The sequence below is a fragment of the Delphinapterus leucas genome, chromosome 5, assembly GCF_059928025.1.
Source record: "Delphinapterus leucas isolate spDelLeu-1000000601 "Yukka" chromosome 5, BTC_Dleu_Yukka2, whole genome shotgun sequence".
NCBI classification, from domain to species: Eukaryota; Metazoa; Chordata; class Mammalia; order Artiodactyla; family Monodontidae; genus Delphinapterus; species Delphinapterus leucas.
The window spans coordinates 92,790,259-92,809,354 of NC_143133.1; the positions used below are offsets into that span (position 1 = coordinate 92,790,259).

At 43.6% G+C, this 19,096-nt stretch overlaps 1 protein-coding gene across 1 annotated transcript in view; it reads left to right on the forward strand.

The window, feature by feature from the left end:
• FRAS1 (Fraser extracellular matrix complex subunit 1) overlaps positions 1-19,096 on the forward strand; it is a 466,514-nt gene that overhangs the window by 432,371 nt on the left and 15,047 nt on the right. The window contains exons 64-70 of the mRNA XM_022599506.3: positions 1,264-1,496; positions 3,693-3,853; positions 6,109-6,323; positions 9,418-9,568; positions 11,253-11,360; positions 12,382-12,541; positions 16,340-16,456. Of these exons, the coding sequence (XP_022455214.2) occupies positions 1,264-1,496; positions 3,693-3,853; positions 6,109-6,323; positions 9,418-9,568; positions 11,253-11,360; positions 12,382-12,541; positions 16,340-16,456 (1,145 nt within the window). The remainder of the gene's footprint in view (positions 1-1,263; positions 1,497-3,692; positions 3,854-6,108; positions 6,324-9,417; positions 9,569-11,252; positions 11,361-12,381; positions 12,542-16,339; positions 16,457-19,096) is intronic.

Genomic DNA, 19,096 nt, shown 5'->3' on the forward strand with positions numbered 1-19,096 from the left:
TGTCTGGGAGCATGAGAGAATCTGTAGAAAGACTTTCAAAGGCCAGTAGGTACACAATATTATGTAACAACCTACATGGGAAAAGAATTTGAAAAAGAATAGATACATGTATATGCATAACTGAATCACTTTGCTGTACACCTGAAACTAACACACATCGTTAATCAACTATAGTCCAATATAAAATAAGAAGTTAAAAATAATAAAGTTATTATTTTTTTTAAAAGGCCACTAGGTGTCAGAGGCCAACTTCTAACTTCAAGTCTGCATGTTATTGTAACCCTTGCAACATGTGTAGTAATTAAGTGGGAGGTGAGGGAGGGAATAGAATTAGGGAGGAAAGAAGACTAAGAGCTCCTAGAAAAGAAGTATCTTTCCTCTGTATCCTGATACCATGCCCTCAGCGAAAGTGACTTGGAGGCAACCAGTCTTGCTGGAAGTGCTGAAAACCAGTTAAGTGGTTCTTATGCTGAACCTAATATGTAAAGAGAACAACTGTCACAGGGAACTAGTCATCTCTGGGCTCTTGCTACACATCTGTCAACTTGTTAGTTACCTAACTTACCACCTTAGGCTCTACGTACTCACTGCTCTGTCCCTGGTGCCTGACTCCTGGTAGAAAGTCAGTACTTATGTGGTAAATGAATGGATGGATGGATAGATCAATGGATAGATAGATAAGTGGACAGATGGAGGGATGGATGGGGGATGGTGTGGACTAAGAATGCTGCCTGCCATGTCAGTAAGCAAAGGATGTGACAGCCATCAGCGACTATAGCCGATGGTGCACTCTGAGGAGACTCGGGATGAGAAAACACAGGATACTGGCCCTAGGTAGCTGAGGTGCATATCAAAGGAATGAGTTCAGTGAGCCTAAACCCTTGCATCTTCCCAAACACAGGAAAGTGCTCAATTCCTTAACTTGAGGTATCTGGTTTTCTTTACTTAAGAGTAAGCTTTTGATGTTTGAACTACTGGTCTTTTGTTGCAAAAACTCCTCTGTATCCTGGCTCCCCCCACCCCCCTTGCCCCTTGGAGCAGGTCTCTCAGAATTATCCGAGTTGCTGTTCGAGCTTAAGTCCTCAGTTTTGCCCGCCGAATAAAACATAACTCAACTTTTAGGCTGTGCATTTTTTTTCAGTCGACAATAGTCTTCACAGATTACCTTGTACTAAGAATTGGGGTGGCCTATCACCCAGAAGGTACGTGTGGGGAGCTGTTGAAGTAGTGTACACGTCTGAGGTGCTTTATTCTTCCTGGTAGGTCCTGGACAGCATTTACTTCAGCCGGAGGTTCCATGTACGTTGTGTGGCCAAGGCTGTGGACAAGGTGGGCCACGTGGGGACCCCCTTGAGGAGCAACATTGTTACCATCGGAACAGGCAGTGCGATCTGCCACACCCCAGTGGTGGCTGGGACAGCCCGAGGCTTCCAGGCTCAGTCCTTCATCGCGAACTTGAAATACCTGGACGTCAAACACAAGGAGCATCCCAACAGGTCAGGCAGGTGGTTCCTTCTGCGAGGAGATGGCAGAGGGAGTCTCCAGCTATGCTTTCTGTGTTTTCTGGGTGGGACAGATCAATGAGTGGTGCTTCTGCAAAATAAGAATAGTGGTGGGGCTTCCCTGGTCGCGCAGTGGTTGAGAGTCCGATTGCCGATGCAGGGGATGCGGGTTCGTGCCCCGGTCCGGGAAGATTCCACATGCCGCGGAGCGGCTGGGCCCGTGAGCCATGGCCGCTGAGCCTGCGCGTCCGGAGCCTGTGCTCCGCAACGGGAGAGGCCACAACAGTGAGAGGCCCGCGTACCGCAAAAAAAGAAAAGAAAAGAAAAGAAAAGAATAGTGGTGATGAGTGCTTCAGAAAACGTTTATATTCTTTGAAGGCCCCCTAAGATCTGGCTCCTTGTTATCTTCCTAGCCTCATTTCCCTCACCTTGTCATTTTCACCTGCCAGGCCACTCACAGGGAATCATGTGTAACTTCCCAGGGCTTCAGACTCTCTTAGGTGGCATGCATCCGCCTTGTGGCTACTCCTGGCTCCAACTCTCCCCTGCTCCCTTCCACTCAGCGTGGTTAAATCCGATTGTCCCACTCTATCTAACCCATGTCATCTCTTCTAGGAACTTTTCCATCATTTCCCCCAATTTAATTTGGAAGCTCTTCCTTCCAGCTTTTCTGGTACCCATGTCTGCCTCTCTCAGAGCATTACCATTATTCATTCTCTCCTTGTCGCCCCAGGAGATGATGATGGCAGGGAACATGACTGTTTATTTTGCATCCCCTCTGCCTAGAACAGTGCTTCTTGGCAGCTAAGAGGCACTCACTAAGTATCCAGTGAGCAAATGAGTAATAACACTGTGTAAATTGTAAGTCAATGGACAGATGTGCTTTTATTTTTTCCCTGTGCCATTATGATTTTGTTGGAAAATGGATGCTTTCATTTTTGCATGCAAAAAAAAGAATTTGTGTAGGTTATACATATTCATTAAACCTCATAGTATTTATGCATGTGCCTTTATGAGCAACTGAGTTCAGAGAAAGGGGTTCATTTGCATGAAAAAAAGATTTGAACGTGGAGCCAAGAATATGCAAATCCTTCTTTTTTTCTAACAGAATGAAATTTATTTTTGTTAAAAAGCAATAACAGAGGTGCCCAGGGTTACTACTGACCCCTTCCTAGCAAAAGAGCCATCCTGTTCATGTTCTGAAGTTCTGATTCCTCTTTAAAACGTGAGTCTTTTTTTCTGGGAGGCAAGCTGTAAAAACTCAAAACGCACCCTCAGTAAACATGCTGAAAATTTAAACTTGTGCCGTGAAAAAAATGGCAGCCCCTAAGTACAGTTCTGTTGTGTTGCAATATTTATTAAGCTCATATTTTATTTAGAATTGTGTACTACAGGCTCTGGAGAAACAAAAGAAGGGAAGGAAATGGTCCTTTGCCCTCATAGTGGAGAGGCAATATAAACAAGCGTCTGAAAGCACACAGGAAACAGCAGCCAGTATAAATAAGTTACAGATTTCCTGGTCCAGAGGCACCTAAATGTGGAAGGATGGAGATCAAGGCAGAGCTTACTGCAGATTGATGCCAGTGAGGCCTGGTGGCCTTGTTGGACTGCAGGGAGAGAGGCGAGGGAAGGCTCCTTAAGTTGGGGAGAGACCATATGAATAGTGGTTTATTACTATTTGTAGGCTTTTTTCCTGGGTATGGATACTGGCCTTAGTGTTTAAGAGCTCAGTAATGTCTTTTTGGCACAAATACTTTAAAAAAAAATATGTGGCGACCGCAACCTCCACAGACACTCAAGGTGACAGAGAAGGGCAGCAGTACCTGTGTCAGTCACTCGGCTTTAGCTCATGAGGAAACAAAGCTTCCACTTAAAGCAGAAGAAAGCTATAAAGTCATTTGTGATTGTGATGTTATCTTTTCTTGCACGCACACACAAAAAAATCTGTGATTCTCAATTACTATCAGTCCTGAGCCTGGAGGATCTCCTGGGGGCTGGAGAGAGGAGAATAACCCTACATGCACATCATACCCTCATGTTCAGAGAGAAATCCTACATGGAAAGCTTCAGAAAAGAAAAATGGGTAAATTCATTGATGAAGACAAATTGAGTTATGAGAAAGAAATGTACCATATTAACTGCTTATAGCGGGCACCTAAACACTGATTTCTACCCTATTTTTTCCCTTAGAATCCACATTTCAGTGCAGATCCCACACCAGGATGGAATGCTGCCCCTTATCTCCACCATGCCGTTGCACAACTTGCATTTTCTACTATCTGAGTCCATCTACAGACACCAGCACGTCTGCTCCAATCTCGTCACCACCCGTGACCTGAGAGGCATCTCAGGTAAGGGAAGAGTCCCCTGCTGGTTTGCCCAGCCCAGCCCAGTGCAGTGACCCTTAGGGATATGGCTAAGTGCACTCTGCTTTTCATGTTTTCTGGTCCTCAAAATCTGCATGGTTAGTGGATTTCCTCCTTAGCAAGCAACCAAACACAGGCAGCTCGGACAGTGAAGTGAACAGGGAAAAACAGGGAGCGTGGAATGAAACTGACAGGTTGAACGTCCCTATTCCACTCCTTATACAACTGAACGAAAATAGCTGGACAGCTGTGAGCCAACTGCTTTCTTATCTGTAACATGAGGATAACAACTGCTACCAATCAAGGTGGGGATTAAGTGTGTTTACATTTTTAAAGCGCCCGTCTTGGTAAATTTTAGCTCCTTCCTTCTCCCGTGTTTGGATCTGTGCTCTAAAATCCCATCATCTCAGCATTTTAGAAAGCTCACATGCAGATGTTAGATGTTATAGGATGGTTCTCCGGGGGCAGGAGCTGAGGTGGAGCTTGGGGGGTGAAACGTTTATTTAGGGACCCACATCTCCTAAAGGGAAGGAGAGGAAGCAGGATTGGGCCGAGGGAGAAGTCAGCCTGAAGTGCAGCCGATGAAACGCCTCTTCAGGGAGCTCTGGAGAGAGCCCATCCATCAAGCTTGTCCTGGGACAGCCCCAATGGACAGACCTCTCTACCCGACCTCTCTCAGTCCTTGAATGCAGACTGCTCAAGCAAGAGTGTGACCTCGGGCTCTGCAGCTGATACAGACCTGACGGAGCTGACAGCTGCGGTAGCGCATCTCCGTGTTCAGCAGGGCAGACATTTTACTTTACAAAGAATCCTGTCCACTTCCATTCACCTTAGCAGGTGCACACTAAACGTGCATTTCCTCCCTTCACACCTGATGAATCACTTAACAGTGTTTTGGAAGACAGAAAAGCATTTATGTGATCTTCCATATTCATTAAGCATCACTTTGGGTAGTGATGGTCTTTATACAGTAGAAATTAGTGGAGTGTAAATGATTTGTAAATCACTGAGCTACAGATGAAAGTTTAATTGGTCCACCTATGCAAGCTAGTGAAAGAAACATACCGTGTTTATAGGCTGAAAGTTTGCACCTCTTCCTACTTAAACACAATTAAATTCAACACATGTTAACTGAGACCTTAGTCCTTGTGGGGCAGAGGGCTGGGTGCTGGTGTCAAACATTCTAAGAAATGCATCAGCTCTTTCAGAATACTATAGTTGCTTTGAGTACTACACAAATTTTAACCCTAATATTCTAAAATTGTATCTGTATTCAGCTCTCTGCTGCATAAAGGTCTTCGTTAATTTAGAACAGTTCAGTTGCTTGGCAGCATTTGATCCAATGATTTTTGCCTGTAGCAGGGGAGGTTTCGTCAAGCATAATTAGCGAGCTATCTACTCATCACAAAATTAAGACTTTTTTCTCCAAGAGTTCAGAAACCATAAGAGGCAGGGGAGGTAGTCAGATATTTCTTTGCTGGCTCTCCATAAAAGCTATTTTTTAAAAATGGATCTTAAAAAATAACAATTCATCATTAAATAACTTGATCTTAAATACTGTGCTTTCAAAAATAAATAATGATAATAATTCATCAACAAATTCTCCGTATACTAAATCCATTTCTTCAAGAACTGATTGTGGGGCTTCCCTGGTGGTGCAGTGGTTGAGAGTCCGCCTGCTGATACAGGGGACATGGGTTCGTGCCCCGATCCGGGAAGATCCCACGTGCCACGGAGCGGCTGGGCCCGTGAGCCATGGCTGCTGAGCCTGCGCGTCCGGAGCCTGTGCTCCGCAGCGGGAGAGGCCACAACAGTGAGAAGCCCACATACCGCAAAAAAAAAAAAAGAACTGATTGTGAAGCATCGAACCAGACTGGCCGGGTGTGAGAGGCAGAGCTTCAGGGTATTTTCTTTTCCTAGACATACGAGGGCCACCGAGCTCTCGCTTCTTCATTTTTGGTCTCGTCTGTTCACCTTTTCTTCCCTGGTTCCTGCAGCCTCTTCCAGGAGTTTGTGAACCCAATCACTGTGTTTAGCACATGACAGGAGGCAGATTACAAGCTCCCCTCGCATTCCCACCAACCTTGCGTTGAGAGCCGTTAGCTGCTCTACTAATGGTCTCAGGTAGAGGGAAAGCTGTCTCATGTCCCAAGGATGTGTCTTCTCTCCCTACGCAGCTCCTGGGCAAAGGGCAAGTCCACAGACTGAGTTACTGTTCCTTGCTCCTCCCTCCCCTGCAGAGGCAGGGTTCCTGGACGACAGGGTCCACGACAGCATGGCCCTGGGGCCTGGCTACGACCGCCCCTTCCAGTTTGATGCCAGCGTGCGGGAGCCCAAGACCATCGAGCTCTACAAACACCTGAACCTGAAGAGCTGTGTCTGGACGTTTGATGCCTATTACGATATGACGGAGCTAATTGACGTCTGTGGGGGGTCTGTAACTGCCGACTTCCAGGTGGGTGCCCCGGGGGTCTGTTTGAAGGCTGCATGCATCTGGGTGTCATGTGAAACTTTGTTCATTCCTGAAGCACTTCAGCTGGCACGTTGCGTCCTGTCGGCCCCAGAACTGCACCGACTAAGGGAGTCTTCTTTATAAGTCCCTCAAGAGAGCCCTTAGCAGCATTGTGGCCAGAGTGAGCCCCCCAAAGTCCTCTAAATCAGTTAATTGGAAAATTAATGTGGAAAATGTTTAAATTAAGATGAAGAAAATTAACTATCTGGCACAGTCATTTATATAAAAATCTAATAGTTTTACTTCTCTAGGTATATATTTTTTTCCTTTGGGTATATTTTGGAAAGCCAAAAAGATTTACCTTTGATGGGAAAGTTATTACTAAGTCGTTGTGTTCTCCCCACATGGGGAAATGAGTCCAAATGACAGGTGGAGCGCCCTGTCTTTCCGCAGACAAGTAGAGCACTATTGTCTCGAGCATGGAGAGGTAAACTGTCGAAAACACCTTGCTTTCATACCTATTCCAAACCTATGCCCAACTGACAACCCTTGTGAAAATAGACACTTTTTAAATGTTTAATAGTCGTTAAACATCAGTAACCAAAAAAAAAAAACTGTTACAGCAAGAAGTCATAGTCATAGGAGGGCCGTTATATCAAAGGGACTAGGCTAATGTGTCCTCACGGGAAAATTGGTTCTACCCAATTCTGAGTAGTTATCTCAATGAACTAAAAATCGGATGTTTGTTCTTCACTTCAAATCAGGTTTAACCACACTGTAAGAAGGGAACCTGTAGAGGGACTTAGAGTAATCATTTTACATAAGTTTCTTTGGGTAAAATTCATTTTGATTTCTTGAGATGCCTCTCATTTCGGTTAACTCTCATTTTGTTTATACTAGCGCCCTCTACTGAACAGAATTTTAAGGCATTCTTAGGTTTTCTTTCTGTTTCTGCAATTGCATAACCTACATTCACCTTCAAAAATGCAAAGCTAAATGATTGTTTCTTCCTCTGGCCCCTCAAAAATTAGTGTTCTCGGTTCTCCATGACTTTAATTACAGTTCTGGATATTTTTATTCAACATATGCTTAAAAATCACAAAGACGGGCTTCTCTGATGGCGCAGTGGTTGAGAGTCCGCCTGCCGATGCAGGGGACACGGGTTCGTGCCCCGGTCCGGGGAGATCCCACATGCCGCGGAGCGGCTGGGCCCGTGAGCCACGGCCGCTGAGCCTGCGCGTCCGGAGCCTGTGCTCCGCAATGGGAGAGGCCACAACAGTGAGAGGCCCGCGTACCGCAAAAAAAAAAAAAAAAGGAAAAAAACCCACAAAGACAAGAAATTTTTATCATATATGTCCTACTTCTTAAACCAATAGAGAAAGAATATATACACAGAAGTACTTCACCGTTGTCTGCTTCTTTAAAAATAGTTGAAACAGGTGGTATATGGTAGAAAGAATATAGAGCTTAGACCCAAGCCCTAGTTCATATTTCTTTATCAAATATCAGCAGAGTTGGATGAGACATAACCTCTCTGAACCTCATCTGAAATTGTCTCTATCTCAAATGAGAAGGCATTTTAGCAGTGTCTGGCACAAAATAGTTGTGCAGTAAATATAATGGCTGGTTTTTTTTTCTTTTTAAGGATTAGTAAGTAATATGAATTTAAAGGAGAATAAAGAGAAACAGAGGAAAAATTAATTTTGCCAGTCAGCTAGAAAATTTATGGAGGTTATAATAGCAACAATGATGAGATTGGGGCAAACATATTTAATAACGCCTGTATATTAAGGGGACAGGACATGGTGTGAAACCCAGATAAAATCTGGAAATTTTTTAAAGACAGAGAGTAAGGCATTTCACAAAAGATTAAGTGAATATGGAATTAGTGGAGTCTTCAGAGAAATTTGGAATCCAACTGACGACTTTGAATACAAAAGTATACTTTGGAAAAATAAAGTTTTGATGTTCTAAATATTGATAAAGCATTCGGCTCTTTCCATTAACTACCCATGGAAACACTTTACATGAGTAAAGTATTTTCAAACAAAAAATGTGTGTAAGTTCCATAGTGTATTATAGCATTTGGCCAATGACAAAATAAAATAGTTTTAAACTAAGCTTTTTGGTTATAAAGGAAATATATATTTATGGAGGAAAACATAGAACACATTTAAAAGGGAATAAACCAACTCCCCTACTCATACACACATATACACAGTTACCTTCTTCATGAAAGCTTCTGCTCATATTGTGTTATCTTTCAATTGAGTTTTTGTTTGTTAATTGCATAGTAAAATGAAAATTACAGAGCCGAATTAATAGCAGTGACAGGAACCCCTTTAGAAAAAGGTTCCCTTGGAAGTGTGACGTGCTGCCTTTTCAAAATTATTTCAACAAAGCGTGGAATGGGATGGGAAATTATCCAAGTAGGCGAAGCTCTGAGCTGTCAGTTGGCAAGTTTCATAGTTATGATATCCAAATCCCACGACCTTATTTCCTTTTGGAGGAGATGTAAGTACTCACTAAAACATCCAAGTCAGCCTCACGTTCATCCAAGGATCCAGGCTTGGGCATCTTCCCAGTTAGGGTTGCTTCATGCTCTCCCACAGCTCACTGGAAACTACGGTCAGCCAGGGACTGTGTGCTGACAGTAGATCCCAGATCTGCCTCGCTCCTTTGTGAATAACTGTGATGCCTGAAAAATCTCAGCCAAGGCTTCCAGCAAATGAACAGTGTAGGCAAAGTTTCTCACACTTCAAAAGTGTTTTTGTTTAAGTGTCACCTCCTCAGAAAAGCCTTCCCAGATTATCTTATCTAAAGAAGCACTGGCCACTTCCCATCCCTTTATTTACTTTATCTTTTAATTTATGTATCGCGTTTACTAGGCTGTAGCTTCCATTAGGGCAGTGATTTTGGGTTTTTTCCACTGCTGAGGACCCAGTTCCTAGCCTGGTGCCTGGCACAATCATGGGCGCTTGATTAATACTGAATAAGTGACTGAGAGAATGAAGATTGAACCAAGATGTGATGTTCATATGCCTTTTCATCCTGGAGAGAAATAACCCTCTCTGTGTGCACACTGCGTGCTTGGCAGGTGAGAGACTCTGCTCAATCGTTCCTGACAGTTCATGTGCCTCTGTACGTGTCCTACATCTACGTGACAGCCCCCAGGGGCTGGGCCTCCTTGGAGCACCACACCGAGATGGAGTTTTCCTTCTTCTATGACACTGTTCTCTGGAGAACAGGTATACCCACTGACATCTTAATGAGTCTTACCTTATGCTCAAGCAAGATTAGAAGAAAAAAAAAAAAAAAAAAAGTAGAGTCTTTTAACAGTGGCTGCATTCCTCATCCTGTTATCCTATATGCAGTCAAAGGAGAGACAGGTAAAGTCTAAAAAGTATATAGACCTGTGGTACCTGAAAAAGAATGATGTTTATATATGTTGATGCTGGAAGGCCTCCAGCATCATGATACATTCAGTCCAGAGAGCGAGGGGCCCAGAGTAGAGGGCGGCAAGTGACAGGTCCTATACTGCCCGTAAGGGGGTTCGCACGAGTGTGTGTTCTTTGGAATATAGTCATGTTCACTTTCTCCTAGGTAAAAATGGTGTCATTCATGTTGTTTAAGGAGCAAAGGGTCTTGAAATCAGATGCACGGAGATGGAAAAATATATCAAGAATAACCTGGGTCATTTTATTCATTTGGCATCGAGTTTGCTCTTTTGTTGCATTTTTTAAAGTAGGGATTTTAGCCCTAGTTTTACTTCAAAGACTGCAATGCTGAATATTTTTAAATGACCTTCCCCTCAGGCTTGTCTCTGTTATGGCTCTCTTTGAGAGGAGCCCTCAGCCCGACAGGGCCTGGCTTGGTGACAACCCTTCAGCTAGGAACTCACACCTCTCTTGTGAGACCCACCTTCTCCTACTGCTGCCCCATGAATGTCCCCTAAAACTCCATGAGCCTCTCCTCCACTCACTCTAATCACTGAGGTGATTTTTGCTTTTTCCCCATTTTCAGTGTCCTATACTTCAAATACAACCCCAAGCTCATTTGCCCTTATTTTATTGATCCCATTCTTCCTCTCTCCCTCCCTGGTGGTGATTTACTTGATCTGAGGCAGAGTTACTTGATCTGAGGCGATTTCTTTAAATAGGGTTTCACTTCTAGTAATGGAAAATAGAGTCCTTCCTTCTGTTAATGGTTTAAGCTCAAATCATTTATTTGCTTTATATTTCTCATAGGAAAAAAACTTCAGGGAGTTTTCACACTCTGGGTCAGATAATTCCTTGAGCTTGGGGATTTTTTTATTTTATTTTTTCTCCTCCTTTGGTTACCCTTTAGTTTTTGGTCATATTGAACTCAGTGGGTATTGTGATTGCAATTGCCCATATTAAAGCCACAGTTGACTCATGTTATGCCATGTATAGCTGGCCTTCTACAAGCTAACCTTTAATTTTCCATTGCTTTCAATATGAAATGTAGCCACCAGGACATTGGCTATGGTTCTGTTAAGTACTGAAAGGTGTCCTGGTGAGGGAAAGAAAATACAGTATGAAGCAGATGTGCTGTAACCACGTCCTGGTGCAAAGTTAATAGTAAGAAGTTTTAGGGACCAGTTTTTTCTGAGCTCTGGGCTGGGACCCTGCATCTGGGCTAAGTGGCATCTTCAGGTATAAAGAGACTATGTCAAGAGAATAGAATTGTAAGAAAAGAACCAAGTAGAATGAACTGTCTTACAACGTTAACTGGCACATGTCTCTAAATACTCCATGTTCATGCAAATATGTAAATTTGTCCTAAGTTACATTCAAGTAAGCGTGCAGCTCTACTTAGAAGTGTCCCTGGGATAAGTCGCATGTAGGCTACTGTCTGGGAGATCTTCTCCAAGCCCTCACTTGGATGTCTTGTGTACGGTTGCCTTCCCAGGAATCCAGACGGACAGTGTGCTCTCTGCCAGACTTCAGATAATAAGAATCTACATTCGAGAGGATGGCCGTCTGGTCATTGAATTCAAGACCCATGCCAAATTCAGAGGTAATATCAGTGCCGTTTTTTTCCTCAAGTTTTTTATTACTAAGAAACATTCAAACACAGAGAAAAGTTGAAAGAATAGGACAATGAAGAACAAAGTCAACAATTATTAACATTTTGCTCTGTGTGTGTTGTACATACACATGCGTGCGTTCCCATTGTTTTGGTCATACCATGTGAAGACAGGTTGCAGGCTTCATGCCAAGTTACCCTAAATACTTCAATAGACATCTCCTTAAACAAGGACCTTCTCTTATGTCGCAACAGTATTACCGTAGCCAAGATATTTCACACTGATCCGATAATAGCTAGTCCCTATTCTTATTCCCTCTGTTGTCTCACAAATGTCTTTTCTACTTGTTTTTATGTTTGTTTATATTTACTTAGCATCTGTTTATATAAAAGGAAGGTGAATCTAATCAAGATTCATATGTTACAATTTGGCAGTTATACCTCTTTAGTCTCTTTCAGTATAGAATAGTCTCCTTACTTTTAATTATTCATGACACTGCATTACTGTAGTTTTAAAGAGTGGAAGTGTCTTGCTGAGTAACCCTGATCTTTTTAATGATGTTTACAATAGCCTCCTTCCACCAAGGACTTGAGCAGCCCTAAATGAGGGGTTTTTTAATCTGAAATTCATATTTCTATTTATAAACTACTGCGATCTTTCTACCTCCAAGAGACACATTGGTTGGAATTCAAAGCTAAGTGTGTTCAAGGTTCATTGTCACATAAGGACTCGTATTATCGTGAATATGCTCATTAGCATCATTTCTACAAAGCATATTCATATTGTTTATAAATGTATAGGACCATAATGGCCATCATGAGTAAGGTGATGGGCTGGAATAAGAGGCCATGCTGTCCCAACCTGTATGGAATATATTCTCAGAGGCAAGTTGGTAGGTATAACGTTGTTTTATAGCAGAATATTAAATCAGTTCTAAGGCTTTTATAAGGGATTCACCACAAGCACAATAAAACTTACAAATAAGTGTGTGTTTGTTTCCCCTTGAAATAGGACAGTTCGTGATCGAGCACCACACCCTCCCTGATGTGAAATCATTCATATTGACTCCAGACCATCTCGGAGGAATTGAATTTGACCTGCAGCTCCTATGGAGTGCTCAGACTTTTGATTCTCCTTACCAACTCTGGAGAGCCACAAGCTCTTATAACAGGTGAATACAAGATGGAGTTCAGGGGTAAATCTGAAAAGTTCTCAGTTTCTTTAAGGGCTTTTCTTCAAAAGCTGGGTTTCTATTTTAAAACGGAGATAGAAACAACCCTCTGGCATATAGAGAAAGAAACAGATGTAGCTCAAATCAGCTTCTGATGTGTAAAGCGGGAAGTGCTCACCCGTATTCCAAGGGTAAGAACAGGCAGGGTGCGCATCACTTTCATTCACCTCCCACTGGCCAGAACTTAGTCACATGGCACATCTACCTGCAAAGGAAGCTGGGAAATGTGTCCAACTAAAAGCTTAGTATAATAAAGAAATTTCATTCCAGTTACCACAACCAGTGCAAAATCCAGGATCTCTGGTTTTCAGGTCCAGATGTCACACCTTACGGTCCAGTGTCCTATAAAATAAATAGCAAGATTTAGCCCCCTCCCACACCCAATATAGAGGTAGAATGAGAATTGGATAAATACAGTAAAACATCCCATTTGTAAAACGGGAGAATAGGGCAAACAAAATGGAAACTTTTACCATGAAAAGGATAATGGAGTCTACTGTAAATATTGTTAACCCCATTTTACAGATCACGAAATTAGAACCATATTTAGCATGAAAACCTTATTCTTTACAGTTAAGAAGTGGCAAATTGTCTGAAGAATCATTTTCAAAAAGATTTTTTTAGTTACAAATGTTTGGTCTTATATCAAGTATTTTTTGTATATACTGATTCCTTTGAAATCAATATATAATCAAATAATCATTAAGGGCTGTGTTTCCTAGAACCTCATGAGATTGTGCAGGTACTTGTCCCAATTTATAGGCAGAGAAATGGTCCTCTTGAAATCCCCTGCTGACTCCCCACCTCTTACCAAATGCAGTCCAGCTCTTTGAGCAAGACACATATCCTCACCTCTAGCCTCACCTCAAACCCAGCCTTCTAACCACATGAAACATCGCCCCAGCCCCTGAAACCACCAGCTCATCCATACATCTGTACCTTTGCAATTCCCCTGTCCTTCCTGCTCTTTTCCTCTGGCAAATCTCAAAGTCCTCTGAGCTCCAACTAAAATGCTGAACCCTCATGACACCTTCCCTGACTTCCCATACAGTGCTAGAAGCCCCTACTCCTTGTTCACACATTGTTCCAGCTTTTACTGTAACACAGCTCAATATATTTATAATGCTCTAAGTGGAGTCCCATTTCCACTAGATTGTGAGCTTCCCAAAGGTAAAAGCCATGCCTGCTTGATCTAGAAGCCCCAGAACTGCAGGTTTTAGCACATGGTCAGTCCTGAATAAACATCCTTTAGTAGCTAACATTTGAGCTAAGGAGGTAAAATCCATAGATAAACGGCAAAGTGACAGACAACACCAAGTGTTGCTGTGTGCGCTGTGAGCCGTGCAGAGCCCTGACCACAGCTGCTCAGCGAGGGGAGCTCAGGCCCAGCACGGGCTGGAGAGCTGTCCAAGGCTTCTGGGGGAGGCGGGGCAACTGGTGGGAAATGTCTAGTTTTCAGAAAGGAGGGGAGAAGAACTACAGGATTAAAAACCTGCATCCAGGACTGTGTTTGGCATATTTGCAGGGATAGTCAGGAAGTCGACCTAACTCATATTTAGGGATGGGAAAACATAGGACTGCAGCCTGGGGAGACCATACCATTTGTCCTGCATTCATGTGTTCAACAAATGTTTATTGAGCTTTTACTATGTGTCAGGGAAGGTTCTGGGCACTTGGAATACATCAGTGGACCAAATAAAGATCTCTGCACGCAGCAGTGGACATGATGAATGAGTATAGTATCACATGTTAGAAGGTGATGAGTGCTATGGAAAAATAAAAGGTCGCGAGCAGGGTAAGGGGAATCAGGAGTGGAGGGACATTGTAATGTTGGTTAGGATGTTCAGAGTAGGCCTCGTTTAGAAGGAACATTCAAGCAAGGACTTGAAGGTGGTGCTAGGGTTAACTATGCAGAGTACCGGGGAAGGGGTTCCTGGCGAATTTCCTGGGGTGTCAGAATTCTGGCATGCTCAGGGAACAGCAAGGAGGCTGGTGTGGCTGGAGCAGAGTGAATGAGGAGGAGGGTAATAGGCAGGAAGGAGCTGGGTGTCGGGCCGCCGTGGAACCTTCTAGGCCAGTGTACGGACTTTGTCTTTCACTCTAGTGCAACAGGAGCCGCTGCAGGGTTTGAGGGGAGGAGCAACAGGATCTGGCCTGACTTTTGGAAAGCAAGGGTCAGGCATGGACACTTCTGCCTAATTAACTCTTTCTATTAATTAAGAGTTAGTATTCACGTTATACAGGTCAATTTTTGTGTAATTCAAAGATAGCATACAAGATCTGGGCTTCCCTGGTGGCGCAGTGGTTGAGAGTCTGCCTGCCGATGCGGGGGACACAGGTTCGTGCCCTGGTCCGGGAGGATCCCACATGCCGCGGAGCGGCTGGGCCCGTGAGCCATGGCCGCTGAGCCTGCGCGTCCGGAGCCTGTGCTCCGCAATGGGAGAGGCCACAACAGTGAGAGGCCCACGTACCGCAAAAAAAAAAAAAAAAGATAGTATACAAGATCTCATTTCCTGCTGGTCCAAGCTTTGGAGAAAGATAAGGATCGTGTGAGAAAACTGCAGACATACAGACACAAGCTTTGGGGGCATGAAGGGGCTTAGAAACTAAGCCCTGAAAGTTCGCCAGGTTTGGCTAAATTCATACAACCGTGGCAGAGGCAACGCAAGAGTAGGGTTAGACTATCTTCCCGTTTCCAGCCTGTGCCATCCCACTAAACTGAACACAGGCTGTGTCCTAAAGATTTTATTTACTTGTTTATTTATGTTTACCAAATCTTTGTTATCACTTTACTAATAAACAGATACAAATAATACAAAAGAAATGGTCAAAGGATGAACACAGAGGATGTGAGAACTGTTAACGATCACAATGGTTAGAATTAGGATTCACGGCCCTGAGCACCTCATTCAATGGATGGCAGCCTCCCAGGGCCCTTGAAGAATCTTCCTGAAGCTTCTGGCTGTCTGGCTGCCTTCCAGGCAAACTGCCAGGGCTGGGCTGCTACCAATGACAGGTGTGGGAAGTGAAGTAGGTGAGGCTACAAAGGCTCCACGCTTTCAGGTTCATGACCTACAGAGTCCCATACCCCACCATAAACGTGGAAATTCCCAGCAAGTCATCTCCGATGAGGAGTGATTTTGTTCTTCAAATTCGTTTATAAAGGGATGAAGCTGTAGTGTTTGGGAGAGAAGCCTTGAAACTGAATGCTAATGAATGGGGGTGGGGCGTTCTCTGGAGCGGGGTCCTTTAACCCTGAGGCCTTTGCCACCTATTCAATCAGACCAGCAGCATCCCGCACGGTCACATCTCAATAAATAAAAGCTTTTGTAGTGGAGAATGTGTAACAGGGTGTCAGTCAACAAGAGACACTGAACAGTCTGTCAAACAGACAATTTGTCAAGTAAGTTTCATGGGAATCTAAAGGAAATCTAGTTCTGTTTTGCCTTCACCGGAGCCTTTTAGATTTTTATCAACAGTGTGCCTTTCTCAGCATTTCTCATGAAAAGGACTGGACTAAGTGAAAAAGGAGCTCTGTTTAACACCTCTGGATAGTACTCTAAAGGTTAGAACAATCAGTGATGAACTCCTGAAACTTGTGTTTGCAGACTCTTAAAGTTCTTGGTCGGACGCTGAACACAAATATCATCCAAAAACCGTTTAATGCAGTGTGTTTCTGGGTAAGTAAATAATCTATAAATTGGTCCCTCTAACCACAGTCTGCCTGCATGTTTCCAGGAAGGACTACTCCGGGGAGTACACCATCTACCTGATCCCTTGCACTGTGCAGCCCACTCAGCCTTGGGTGGACCCAGGAGAAAAGCCTTTGGCCTGCACTGCACACGCCCCAGAAAGGTAGGGAAAGACAGTTGAGCCTCACTATTGCGAACTTACCTACTCGCTAACATTTATTTGTATTTAACCTCAAAACCAGTTTTCGTGGTGCCATTCCCATCATTCCTTGACATGCAGAGTGGCGAAATAGCGAGTCGTCTGACCCACATTCCCAGCTCAGATCCAGCAAGACAACCCTCTGCCTTCTCATACTGTAAACAAGTGTTCTTTTTTTTTTTTTTTACATCTTTATTGGAGTATAATTGGTTTACAATGGTGTGTTAGTTTCTGCTTTATAACAAAGTGAATCAGTTATACATATACATATGTTCCCATATCTCCTCCCTCTTGCGTCTCCCTCCCTCCCACCCTCCCTATCCCACCCCTCTACGTGGTCACAAAGCACCGAGCTGATCTCCCTGTGCTATGCGGCTGCTTCCCACTAGCTATCTACCTTACGTTTGGTAGTGTATATATGTCCATGCCACTCTCTCACTTTGTCACAGCTTACCCTTCCCCCTCCCCATATCCTCAAGTCCATTAAGACAGGAACTAGTGTTCTTTTTACGGTCTGTTTAGTGCCATGTTTTTCGAATTTTTGTGCTTTGTGTTGGTGGTTTTGCTGTTTAAAATAGCTCCCCAGCATAGTGCCGAAGTGCTGTCTAGTTTCCTAAGTACAAGAAGGTGGTGATGAGCTTGATGGATTGTTAGATAAGCTTCATTCAAGCATGAATTTCAGTGCTGTTGCCATGAGTTCTATGTGAATGAATCAACAATGCCTATCAAATAAGGTGTCTTTAAACAGAAACATACATGAAACAGGGTTAGGTATTGATCACTGGTTGAAAATGTTGTGACCAGAGGCTGCAGGAACTTGACCCTGTATTTCCCTCAGGAGCAAATGGTTCACTGTTCACTCATTCAGTGTTCATTGCAACGTTATAGAATGTAACTGCTGCGGATAACAAGAATCAACTGTCCATCAGCCCATCCCCACCTGTGACCTGAGACTGTCCGTGTTGTGCCAATGTTCACTCATTCAGCCAGTATTTATTCAGCTCTTGTCGTGCACTTGGCTCTGGCCTCGGCATGGAGACTAGAGGAGAGGATTAAAAGTCACCTCTGCTCTCAGGCAGTGTATAGTCTAGTGCCACCTTTCTAGGAGCTGAGCAAAGTGAATAGAGAACATTTCAGAGGAAAGACACTGAAGACAGAATCTGACATTATCATTAAGAGAAGATAATTTGGAATGCGACTTTCAAATGAACAGTCTGAGAGGTGGCCATTGGATTTGGCAATGGGGAAGTGGTTGATGATCTTGACAAAGGGCAGGTTCAGTGGACTGAGGGCGATGAAGCCTGATTGGAGTGGGTTCAAGAGAGGGAGGCAAGAATGTGGAGACAAGAGGGAACAACAATGCTTAGGGAATTTTGTTATAACGGACGTCAGATAGAGAGGCATTAGCGGGAAACAGATGAAGGGTAAAAGGAGGTTTAATTTGTTTGTGTTTTAGGGTGCAAAATATTTCAGGATGTTTGTATGCTGGTGGGAATAACCCTATTGGTCTGTTAGGGGAAATGTGACAATACAGGGGGAGGAGGGAAGATCTGCAGAGCCGAGTCCTTGAGTAGGGCAGGGGATAGACCTGGAACATGAGGGGAAGGGCCGGCCTTAGCCAGAAGCACAGAGAGCTCATCCACTGGAAGAGGAAGGCAAACACAGTCTATGGATACAAGTGAAGGGAGAATTAGCAGACTGGGAGGGGAAGGATGACAGGGGAGACATCTGACTGAGTCTGTTTTCTCCATGAAATGAGAAGCCAAGCATTAGCTAGAAGTGAGCAACAATGAGGTTTGAGAAGAGAGGAGGAAGTAAAACAGAGTTGTCTCAGGAAGTGGGAAAGTAAGCACAGTGGAGTTATAGTTGGCAGCAGATCGGCAGTGCTGAGGGCCCCACTGAATTGTTTTTAATATTACTGTTGTAAGATGAATAGCACACATTTAAAGTACATACAATTTGATCAATTTTGACATACGTGTACACTCGTGAAACATCACCACAATTAAGATAGGGAGTATATCTGTTTCCTTCAAAGGTTTCCTCATGGCCCTTTGTTATCCCTCCCTCCCTGTCATCTCACCCCAGGCCACCCCTCCCCGCCACGGTGTCCGCTGATCTTTGTGTCACTACAGATTACTTTGCATTTTCTGCTAATTTATATACATGGCATCACACAGCATTCTTTTTCTCTAACTGCTTTTGTTCAACACGATTATTTTGACTCATTCATACTGTTGTGCATATCAGTAGTTTGTTCCTGTTATTGCTGAGTTGTATTCCATGGTATGGACACACTAAATTTGTTTATCAAATCGGTCAGTTGATGGACATTTGGGTTGTTTCCAGTTTGGGCTATTATAAATAAAGCTGCTATGAACATACATAGACAAGCCTTTATATGGACACATGGTTTCTGTTTTCTTGTGTAAATACCTAGGAATGGAGTGGCTGGATCCTATGGCAGATGTATGTTTAACTTCTTAAAAAAGTGTCACACCATTTCCCGGTGTTTATAAATGTGTAACTGTGTGTGTACATTCCCACCGTGAGTATGTTAGTGTTCCAGGTCCTCTGCATCCCGGTAAACATGGTCACTGAGGG